Below are 11,331 nucleotides of genomic sequence, written 5' to 3'. Positions count from 1 at the left end.
TTAGGGCGCAGCGAGTGAGCGGGGGATGATATGAAAGGCTCAATCAACGGGCCGCCTTCAAACATTAACCACAACGTCAACAAATAGGGCGTTAGCGACGGCGCCTGCACGCAGCTCATGAAATGCGCATTGGCGAGCGCTTTGTACGTGTACGGCTGACAAGGGGCGGCCTTCCCTCACAACGTCGTTCGGGCTGCCCGCCGTCACCTTGACACAGTTGCACTTAATCTATAGATCTATCGATCTATCTATCCATCTATCCTTCTAACTGTCTGTCGATCCGTCTGAGGAGTGAGACTCGGTTAGAGGAATTATCTAATTTAATATAGGCTTTGTGATGAGCCAATCTCGATGAATCGCTTGTTAATCATATCACAATATTTGCACTAAAAAGAGAAACATTTTCAATTGAAATAGACGACGTAATAAAACAATCGAGGCAGATGTGAATATGTTGAACTCTGGCAAAACGCATTAGATTGCATGTCAAACTGTCAATAGCAAAGAGTGGAAAAGCAAATCAGCGGCCCGGCCAGAATTAGACACAGAGTAAAAATGAAGGTGGCATTTGAGGGCATTTTTCTTTAGGGTTTTGTTTTTTCCTCTTTCCTCCAAACAGCGTTGCCTTGAAATGGTTTCTGCATGCCAGTTGAAAAGTGCATCCGGCTACGGCCGGGCCACAATTTGGAGCATTTCCGACTCCTTTTTCAACCTAAACATGGGTGGCTGTTCTTCTGACCTGCGTCAAGTGTGGAAAATGTTTTGCCGTCTTTGCCGATGCCGCTTTTGGGCTCTCCTGAAAGTGAAAACTCGCCGTGACTTTGGAGGCACGATGAGTCCGCCCCGCCCGTGCCGGCCACATGCTGGACATCCAAACTGATTTTCCCATTCCCATTTCGTTTGTTTTTTTGTTCCACCCCTACTGTCCACTGTACTTTCTATGTAGGCAGGCATGTACAGTAAATACTCGATGTACAGCGTACTGTATATCCACAACAACCCATTTGAATGGAATGATCTCCCTTTCAAAAGGAAGCATCCTTGACTAGTGGAATGCGTTGAGCGGATGGATTTGGACGACGATTGCGAGCGTCGAACGCCGGCCGTTGTCCCGTTTGGGAAGGAAATGTGATGACGTTCGCAAGGGGTCGCTATCAAATTGGCCAAAATGGCGTCGCGCCGACGGCGACAAAAGTGAACAGGGGTTAGGGGAAGGTCTGAACTCTGGTCCACACTCTGGACTTGCACACGGTGAGAGGCGCCGAGGAGGTGCGTGCATACTTGTTGCCCCCTGGCCTTGGAGGGTGTGCTGAAGGGCGCGCCCCCTGGGGCCTCCCTCGTTCTGCTGGGGGACTTTGATGTCAGTGAGGCCCGGAAGGGCGCCATTGGGAGGAACGGGGTATGCCCCGGGGGAGGTGTGAGGCATTGAATGGCGAGCGAACACGCCTCCATTGTTGAGACGGCAGATCGGAACTGTGGCCGGAAGGTGGTCGGTGCCTGCGCGGTGCCGATCCCCGAACGCGTTAGGGTCAAGTTCAAGAAGGAGTCCTTTGGGGCCTCGTCGGCACCAAAGGCCTCTGGAGGAAGCCGATGGCTCGTGGCTCGCCGAGTGGAATGCAGCTTCGGCAGTCGCCGAGGCAAAAACTTGGGCGTGGGAGGGGTTTCCGGAGAAACTGACTTCTGGGCGCCTTCAAAACGGGAAATCGTGTCCACATAACCAACGTCGCAGGCGGGGCTAGCGGTGCGCCACCATCAACACTGTACAGTGGAGATGGGACGCCGCCGACCTCGACTTGGGACATTGAGAGTCGAAGACTTGGAAGACCTCCTCAATTTCACCAACGCGCTTTCCTTTGAGCAACCAGAGTCAGTTCAGGAGTAGAAGGGTTAGCGTTTCAAATGAGGGGTTTAAACTTGGGTTAGCGGTTCAAAGTAGGGATAGGGTTTCAAAGTCGCGACTTAAGTCAGGGTTAGACCAAGAATCAAGGGTAACGCTAACCAAGTACCAATACTTAGTTACTGTGCTTAAGTGGACTTCTCTGGTACCTGCATCAGGTACCGTACCAGGAATCCTCTGTAACCGAGTAGCAGTACTTTCTTAGCGTCGTGAAGTGCGGAGGTGTTTTAGCGTTTGCAGCAGGCGGCGAAATGCGGCGTGGGCAAGCGCACTTCCTTAATGGAAATCTGCTAATGAAGTGCGCTAATGCGCCCGCGGCGGCTTAATTGCGCGTGTTTGCTTCGGATTGTTTTTTGCCTGCCAAGGCTTTCAGGGCCAATCAGCGCTAATGGCTTTTCATCCGGAACATTCCTGCATCTCTGTGCGCTCCGCCACCCGAGGGGGCGGGGCCACAGCCTTCAAGAAGCCCGACGTCCGCACTGGAGCCCGCAAACCAGACCGTCGCCACCGCCGCTGCCATCGCCACCGCCACAGGAACCGCAAGTGCAACCGGAACAAGACACGTACGCCAAGGACGCCAGACTCAGGTTTTGGTCTTTCTGTCTTTCGGCCTCCGTTGTCTCCTCGTTCGTCTTCTTTTTGACGTTCTTCTTTTTCATCTTGATTTCTTCTTCTTGACATTCTTTCTCATCCTTCGTGCATGCTCCCCCTGCTGGTGGACTTGCACGTTGTACAAGTGGATTTGACCCTGTCCATTTTTGTCCCCTTTTTGCTTTCCTTCTCTCTGCTTTTCTGTCGGGGTGTTGTTTTGCTAGGCGTTATATTCCCTCCAACGAGACGATGCAATATTCTTTGAGGAATTGCGTGTGAATTTGGAAACGCTGAATTCAAATGCTGCGGAAGTGCGGAATGTTTTTCCAGCGTCGTTCGCAATTAGTGAATGAAATGCCGAAGGTGGGTCTGGTGACGTGCGGGCTGCGTAGGAATTTTTGGGGTGAAAAATGTCGAACATTCCGCTTGTGAATGAACTCCTGCGGAATGATACGGAACAGTTTCAAGTGGGACTGGTTCGAATCTGCCATTTGGAGGCAGGAGGGAGTCACGCAGAAAATGTGTGAATACGGGGATGCAATTGTGAAAAAAATCTTTGCCAAGGTGATTTGAATGTGTGCACCATTTTGACTTTCAAATGAGAACCATGCGAAACCTTTGGGGTTGTATGTCTTACTCCCACTTTTGGGTGTAAAATCTGGAATTGTGGTAAAGGTGGGATTTTTTCAGGGGGAGGGAATGGCAGCCTTCTCTTGAATTGTTGGAATATGTTGATGTTGGAAGGGTTGAGAAATGTGAAAGCCGTTAGATGTCGAAATTCCAAACGAGGAAGAACAACAACCAGAAGAATTGAAGAGAAGAAATAAAAAAAGTGTCAAACATTTAGGAGAAGAGCCCACTCAGAATGCAAGACAACATCTAAAGCCATAGGTGGGAAATCCAGGTCCAGAATGTCAAAAGCCTGCCCCGGTCAGCCGCTTCTACTCAAGTGGCGGGTAAATGAGCTCCGTTGATTAGAAGCACCTGTGGCTCATGACAAATTGTGGCAGGCCTTTGACTTTCTGGATCTGGATTTACAATCTCTGACCAACGTGATCGTGTCCCACTTTTTCAGCCCAAAATTCCCAATGAGCCATGGAACAAATTGTTGCCTTACTAAATTCCAAAATGGTCCGCTGATTTAGAACATCACAAAACATTTTTTGTTTAATCGTCATCCATTTTCCTCACAGGAAAGGTTTTCCTTCTCCTTCGACATTTTGTGACCGATTGCAGCTAGCAAATATTCTGCACATTCCCAAATCCTCCCATGATCCAAATTGCAAAACGTCCACCTTTTTCCCACGTGAAAATCGCCCCGTTAAAAGGTATCGAGGACCCGGGTCCCCAACCGGCAGGCCGCAGGAATAGACCAAAAAGGAGAAATAAAAAGGCAATAGCAACGCAGCATGATGGTCCTGATAGGGAAAGTGCGTCCCTTGCTGATTGGTCCCAGACGGGAAACCTGTGCCAGTGGAAGCGGGACTAGCCCGAGCCGCTCCCTGACGGAGAAACGGTTGGGGACAGGACAGGATTGCTTCCCTCCTCCTTTGGCAGTTGTTGACGGATTTCCTCATTTGTCCCCTGTGCTCGCATGAACGATCGTGCTTGGCGCTGCTTGCGGGTGTTGAGCGTCAAGCACTTGCAGCACTTTCACTTGCCTTGCCCGGACTGCAACCGTTGAGAAAACTGGACGGTCCAAACGCGGCCACCACTGCCCGACTCTCAAGTTGTGTCCCTTCCCACATGGGTCCCTCCCCCTTGCACATTTCTGGAGCCGAGTACAAAAGGAGTTCCACTCTTGGCAAGTTGCCGCCTTGAATTCGGCAGCCTTTCAGCATCCAGAGAAACGCGGGGGAATTTTGAGCTCGGGTAACCGGGCGTCGGTCACCCGCTTTGGAAATCTCCCATCGTCACATTCCTCTCGTCTCCCTGTTGTGTTTGTTGCGTCGTGTGTTTGTTGCAGCCATGCGCCGTTCCCTGCTGGCGTTCGCCATGTGCTTGCTGCTGTGCAGCCCGGACGTTTGCTCGCAGCCTGACACGCACCGGGACTGGGATCGGGACCGGGACCGGGATCTGGATCTGGATCTGGAGCCGGAGCCGGAGCTGGAGCTGATGCGTCACCACCAGATGCTGCAACAAGAGGCTCACAGAGCTGGCGACCTGTCACAGGTACACGTGCACAAAAGGAAACCCAAAAACAAACACAGCCTGTTACCACCCCTCCTCAAGATGGCAAGGAGGAGGGCTCTAACATAGGTGTGAGAATTGTACAAAAATCTGGCCGTACGAAAACAAAATAGAGTGACCACCCCCGAATCCCGACTGCCCTAGCGCACACGCCGACCGATAAAGTGGACCGAGTAATGAATTGGAGAGGGTATGGCGAAAACGAACGAGCAGAGTGGCTACACAAAAGGATAAATGAAGGTTATGCCAAAGAAGGCGCACCAAAGAAGAGACAAAAACCAAAACACGGACTGACTACATCACCCGCAGCCAGCCCAGGTCTACCAGCAAGCGAGCCAATTCATCCAATCGCTCAGCTGGTGGCACACCTGAAGCAACACAGCCCCAAATCAGCCGGTCCGGTCCCTGCTGGCTTCTTTTTGCCAAGTGGAAAGTGGCGGCCATTGTTTGTCCAAGCGCGGCCTGACCGCGGCTGGTGGCGGCCGGTCCCTTGTTTGGCGCGATACGGGCTCCTCAAAAAACAGCCGAACGGTGACGGGACACTGTGATTTCCAGGCAACGCTGTCAAAGTACAGAAACAAGCGCCGCCGACGACATTTTGGACCGGCAACCTCGTTCCAACGTACTTGCCAAATACGTACTCGCGGGCTAACGTTGCGTTTTTCCCCACAATGCCACGGGGTCAGTAGGCTGTGGCATTAGGGGGAAAAACACAGTCGGTAGCGGTTGGCCCGGAAGTACGTCGCAGCGTACTTGCATATCCGCAGTCCCGACTTCGTCGCAAGCCTTTGCGGGCCGACGACCAGCTGACCTTTTGTCTCCCTTTTGAGGGGTGGAGCGAGCCGGCCTCGGCGGCCTCGGCGGCCTCGGCGGCGGCGGCGGCGGCGGAGGAGCTGTTGGCGAGGATGTGGCCGGCCCGGGCCCAAAGCCCGCGGAGGAGCCGCCTCCTCTCGGCCCGGACGACCGCGTCGGAGCGCTCGGTGGAGCCGCCCAACAACCTGCCCCCCCGCGAGCGCAAGGCCGGATGCAAGAACTTCTACTGGAAGGGCTTCACTTCCTGTTAGCGGCCTCGGCGGCCCATCGGCCGTTCCTTGGTGTCCCGCCGGTGCCGTCGTCTTCTGTCTTGACGCCAATAAAGAGAGCCATCGCAAAGCCTCTTGTTTGTCGCCGGGACGGCTGTCTTTCTGCTTAGCCTGCGTGCGTGCGTGCGTGCGTTTTTCCTAATGAGTCTGATGTGGAGATGAGGACGCGCCAATGTTGACACATGAGCGTGTCTGTGTGCTTTTCTAACGAGTCTTAATGGACATTAAATAGTGCAAATGTTGACTCCTTACTTTGCCTGTGTGTGAGCACCTTTCAGCTTGTGTTAATAGATATAAACATAAAAGGAGTGTAAACGTGCGTATCAAAAGTGCGTGTGCGCACGCATGCACGCGTGTCCATAGAAGCGGCAGTTCCGATGAAGTTGTGAGGGTGTGTAAAAACCGAGTCGGTTGCTTTGCAAACCCTCTCCGGACTGTCTTCGGTTGACACAGACGAGATGTTTCGAGTAGCGCGTGTTTTTTTGGGGGGGTTTTGCAAAGCTTCTGCCGTTCACCCGCAGCGTCAAGACGGGCCAAAAGAAAAGCTTTTTGCAAGAGCGCTCAGGCGGACGGGCGACTCGGAAATCCACGCGCGGCCCAAGGCTCGGTTGTTCTCGGCCCGGGTTGCCCAACGGGTTGCCCAACGGATCGTCCGACGGCAAGCTGACCTGCCGGAAACGTGGAGAGTTGCTCCCGCGGCCTTTTTTTGAGGCCATCCGAGCCACGTCGTCGCTTTGTTTCAGCGAGACAACGGCCGGCCGCATGCTGCGCGCCTCCCTTCCCAAATGTTGCGGAAAGGAAACGTGGCCGCCGTCAAAGCGGGTTTGGGAAGCCGCTGCAGGCGTCCGATCCAAATTGGCCCCCACCGAAAAAGAAAAGAAGAAATGAACATTCATTAGCTCCGACAGCAAATATCTTGTCTTTATTGCGGATTCAAATCCATTTTGTGGGGAAAAGGATTTGCACCACACCCCAACTCGATTGCGTTTGCGTGTAAGCCGAGCGGCGTGTTGTTGTCGTGGTTACCGGCGCGGACCGAGTTTTTCCCGGGAAATCGAAACGCTCCGTCGCTGGCGTCTCCACGAGACCAGTCCCCGGTGGATGAGGACGGACGGAAAAAGATTCCTCACAACTTGGCTGGTGAACGCTTGGCAACGGGCCACCGTTGACCTTCGTTAGCGTCGTTAGCATTAGCATTGGCCCCTACCGCCTTTCCTTTCGCCATGTCTACGTGCACCCCCGATGCGATCCGAATCCGAAAAGTGACATCACGCCTTCTCTCCGAGCGGAACGGTCGCGACCGCTGCGAAGTGCGCCGGCGTCCCGCGGCGGCCTAGCCAACGCTTCGCTGGAGGTGAATGTGTCCATCGGCCCAAACTAATCATGCGGCAAGCAGACGCGCGCGCTCAGCCAACCCCCGCCAAGACACGGCAGCATTGTGGGAAGCATGCGGAGGAAGGCGCGCGTGCCACGAGGACGACGCAAGAGGCCACGCGGGAGGGAGGGAGGGACTGGGGGGCCCGACACGCTTCCTTCGCGTCCGCTTGACGACTTTGGAGACGTTGAGATGAGCCGCGCGTCGGAATGTTTTGCAGGTCTCCAGGCCAATTGGCAATTTACAAAACGACGACTTTGTCAATGTCTCAGTGTTGGTTTGAAGAAGAAGGCATCCAATGTCAAGAAAGACTCTCCCAAGTCCATTGAATTTGCTGGTCTGTTTTCTTTGTCCGCCTGCGAGGTTGAGGAAGCGTCCAATGATCAGATGCGGGCCGGGCCGCTTTTCCATCCTCCTTTAAAGGTCGGGTCCCGCTCTAACAATGCAGCCCTCGCATTTATACTGTCGTCAAAATGTAAACCTCATGCGGGCTGGTCTCCTCCCTGTCCGCAAGGCGGACAGCTTGCTCGGATGGGGGCGCGCTGGCGCCGACGCTTGGAAGTGCCTGTCCGGAAATGTGCCGCAAATGTGCCGGAAATTGTGCCGTCTTGCTCTCGGGTTGGTTCGCCGGTTGCCATTCGCGTCCATTTTCCATCCTCGGCCACTTTGGGCCACTTTGTTGATCTTTTGCTTGATAAATGCTCACCTGGACTAATACAAAGGCCACGCAAAGAAAAGCACAATCCGAACAAACACGGCCACTCGGAAAGCCAATTGGAACTAGAAGTCCCAAAAATCCTAAATGAAACAAAAGCAAACTGAAATGAATAATCCCAAACTATGACACGTCTGGTTCATGTCAGAAGCCGTGCGACCGTTGTACCTGCGTTCGTGTGTGTGCGTGCGTGTGTGCGTGCCTGCCTGAGAGAATCTGTGTTGTTGTCTTTGCGTGCGCGTGTGTGCGTGTGTGTCACAGAGTGCGTGTATCACTTGCGCATGTCAGCTCATCAATTTGTGCGCATTAGTGTGTGCGTGTGCGTGTGCCTGCGTGTGTGAGCATCCTGGTGGGAAAGAAGACAAAGTGCATGAAGATGGCTCATTTAACTAAAGTGTTTGTGGGGGGAAGCATCATCATCATCATCATCATCATCACCTTCATCACCACCTTCATCTGTGACGTCCGCACGGCCCTATAAGAGCGGCTGTGGCGGGATGGAGCCGTCACACACTCACTCTCACCGTTCCACGCACGCACGCACGCACGCACGCACGCACGCACGCACACACCCAAACTGAGGATGAAGACGTGTCGCCCGTCGCCGTGTTGCCTCTTGGTGCTCCTGCTCGCCGTGTGCGCCTCCTCAGCCGCGCTCACGAACGCCAGACGCGGCGCAACACCTGGCTCCTACAAACAGGTGCAACACACACACTCACCCACACACACCCACACACCCACACACACACACACACACTTTGCAGGAAGGCTTCTTGATCAACCTGACTAGAAAGCTCGTGTGTGCGTGATTGTTTATGTTTGTATGAAGTTGGTGATTTTGTATGCGTGCATTTGACTGCGTGTGAGTGTGTACATGAGTGAGAGTGTGTGCTGGTGTTCATGCGTTTGTGCGTGTGTGTGTTTCTATTTGGGATCGGTTGCATGCGCATGAGCGGGGATGTAAGTATGTGTGCGTGCTTGTAGAAAAATGTCACACGGGCGCCGGATGATGAAGTTGATGATGATGACGATGGTGATGATGACGATGGTGATACTGACAATGATGACAGTCAGGATGACGATGATGACGACCGCATTGAAGATGACGACGGTGACGATGATGACAATCCTGAAGATGACGAAGATGGCGAAGATGACGATCCTGATGATGACGAAGATGGCGAAGATGACGATCCTGATGATGACGAAGATGACGAAGATGACGATCCTGATGATGACGATGGTGATACTGACAATGATGACAGTCAGGATGACGATGATGACGACCGCATTGAAGATGACGACGGTGACGATGATGACAATCCTGAAGATGACGAAGATGACGATCCTGATGATGACGAAGATGACGAAGATGACGATCCTGATGATGACACTGCCGATGACCACGTTGAAATGACGAGGATAAAAATCCAGATGACAACAATCCTGACGATGACATTGCCCACGATGACGATGACGATGACGTTGGTGACGATGAAGATGCGGCCTGCGTTTCAGGGCTTGTCCCAGGCGGAGGCGGTCCTCTGGGACCTGGTCCAGATGGCCGAAGAGGCGACGGAGGAGGACGAGTGGCGGCAGGGCGCCGAGGAGCGGGCGGCGACGCTGCCCAGGTCCCTCGGCGCCGTCGCCGGCGGCCTTCCTGCGCCGGTGGGCCCTCGGGAGCGCAAAGCGGGGTGCAAGAACTTCTTCTGGAAAACCTTCACGTCCTGCTGAGCTGGACGGCCGCTCGCTCGCTCGTCCTTTCTCACCTTTTTCATGCTAACTTGCAATAAAAACATTTGGAGGACATTTGGGCTTCTTCTCGTCTTCTTGGCAGATGCTCCGCCCCCTCGCCGGCAGCAGCCGCTCAGCTCTGCGGGAATGCCACAACCTCAGTGCGCACGCCACACGCGCGCACACGCACGCACGCCGACAATAACGCAGCTGCACACAACCACACACACGCACACACACGCGCGCACACACACGCACGCAATCTCATAAAAAATACTCAGACACACACACAACTTTGCATACACCCCCCCCACACACACACACACCCGCACGCGCATGCATGCGGACAATAATCCAGTTGTACAAAACCACACGCACACACACGCGCACACACAATCGACATGCACACACACACACTCGCAGGCAATCTCACAAAAATACTCAGACACACGCACATACACCTTTACACACGCAATATCGAGTGATAGGAGGCCCGCTGAACTGATTAACGGACGAAGCAAAAGAAGAGGAGGGGGCATATGAAGGGAAAGCCTGCAGCCTGTTGATAGCGTCTCCACGGCAACGAGCTTGATCGCCGCTCTGCCATCGGTCCACCAATAGGCCACTTGACCTCTGGCCTCCGCCCAAAATGTCCGCTCTTGTGTGGTTGAGGCGGATTCGGCTTTTTGTTTTGTTTTTTCGGGGGGGGGCCTTCCAAGTGACACGCCGGCATGGTGGTTTGCACATGTGCTTCCCAGTCAAGATTCTGGGTTTGAACCCTTGCTTGCTACCTTGGGTGTGTCCCATGTTAGCACGTTAGCACGTTAGCGTGTTTCAAAGTGTCCACGTGCAAAAGCTCGCTTGTCTATGAGGTGTCCAAAAGAACGGACGGGTCGGCGCCGGCCCATCCGAAATAGCGTCTTGGGGGCCGCCTCGGTCCCGCTTGCCCGTTTCCATCGGCGGCTAGTGCTCGCGGGTCGGTCCGCGAGATGCGGCGGGGCCACCCAGGAAAGCGGGCGGGCGGGGGCAAATGGCAGCTCAAGTGGAGTCGGAGCTCGTCGGGCCGCCCCCCCGCGTCGATCGGCGGCCGACCCAAAGCAAATCGACGACAAGCGACATCGGAACGCGACATCATCAACGAGCCAGAGGAGCCTCAAACGTTGACGGGCTGGCGAGCGCTCCCTCACTGGCCCTTCCGCGGCCTGCCACCAGGTGGCGACACTTGAGACGGAAACGGCAACACCTCGGTCAGGGCCGGCCACTCGCGCGAGTGAGTGCGCGCGCGCGCGCGCACGCCTAATTCTTGCCGGTGCCATCCACAGTCGGGCTTTGCCGTAATCGCATTCACCATCGAGCGGGAACAAGAGCAGGTGAAAAGCAGCGTTCGTTGGGAGTCGGCTGACTGCGGTCGCTGTGACAAGCAAAGACTTCTCGGCCGTGTGGTGAAAGGAAGGACTCGGACTGACGTTGAGCACAAGAATCAAACGTGCGTGGAAAAAAATCACTGAGCTTTCCCCGAGGTGTGGGTGTGGCCATGGAGGGAGTGGCCACCATAGTCTACCACGTAGCTGCGCCCCTGCGCTCAAGGACATCAAAGAACAAAGTGCGGCGGGCCGCTTTTCATCTGACCACTGCTCTGGAAATTGCACCGTGTTGCCACCCCCCCCCCCCCCCCAAAAAAAAGGCCTTGCATGAATGGCGAACGGTCCTCCGACATGCCCGTCGGCGACCCTTTCAAATCAGCTCC

The 11,331-nt window shown here is 54.4% G+C and overlaps 2 protein-coding genes across 2 annotated transcripts; both read left to right on the top strand.

The window, feature by feature from the left end:
• The first annotated feature begins 50 nt into the window (after positions 1 to 50).
• LOC147144216 (somatostatin-2-like) lies at positions 51 to 5,993 on the top strand. The gene is made up of 3 exons (XM_086035955.1): positions 51 to 2,484; positions 4,455 to 4,660; positions 5,509 to 5,993. The coding sequence occupies exons 1-3, from the start codon at positions 2,286 to 2,288 to the stop codon at positions 5,740 to 5,742; spliced, it is 639 nt and encodes a 212-aa protein (XP_085892081.1). The 5' UTR covers positions 51 to 2,285; the 3' UTR covers positions 5,743 to 5,993.
• A 2,227-nt stretch (positions 5,994 to 8,220) lies between these two features.
• LOC147144215 (somatostatin-1A-like) lies at positions 8,221 to 9,584 on the top strand. The gene is made up of 3 exons (XM_086036174.1): positions 8,221 to 8,394; positions 8,433 to 8,550; positions 9,369 to 9,584. Exons 1-3 carry the CDS (start codon positions 8,348 to 8,350, stop codon positions 9,582 to 9,584), a joined length of 381 nt encoding a protein of 126 aa, XP_085892300.1. The 5' UTR covers positions 8,221 to 8,347.
• Positions 9,585 to 11,331: the final 1,747 nt, after the last annotated feature.

This window comes from Filicampus tigris, chromosome 7, assembly GCF_054856515.1.
Source record: "Filicampus tigris isolate MCC_2025a chromosome 7, RoL_Ftig_1.0, whole genome shotgun sequence".
Lineage (NCBI taxonomy): Eukaryota > Metazoa > Chordata > Actinopteri > Syngnathiformes > Syngnathidae > Filicampus > Filicampus tigris.
This window is presented reverse-complemented; position numbering and strand designations above follow the sequence as displayed.

Coding starts and splice junctions, on each gene's coding strand:
- LOC147144216 (XM_086035955.1), top strand. CDS start 2,286: ATGGCTTTTCATCCGGAACATTCCTGCATCTCTGTGCGCTCCGCCACC. Junction 2,485..4,454: donor GCCAAGGACGCCAGACTCAG/GTTTTGGTCTTT, acceptor TGTTTGTTGCAG/CCATGCGCCGTTCCCTGCTG. Junction 4,661..5,508: donor GAGCTGGCGACCTGTCACAG/GTACACGTGCAC, acceptor CTCCCTTTTGAG/GGGTGGAGCGAGCCGGCCTC.
- LOC147144215 (XM_086036174.1), top strand. CDS start 8,348: ATGGAGCCGTCACACACTCACTCTCACCGTTCCACGCACGCACGCAC. Junction 8,395..8,432: donor CGTTCCACGCACGCACGCAC/GCACGCACGCAC, acceptor ACCCAAACTGAG/GATGAAGACGTGTCGCCCGT. Junction 8,551..9,368: donor CACCTGGCTCCTACAAACAG/GTGCAACACACA, acceptor CCTGCGTTTCAG/GGCTTGTCCCAGGCGGAGGC.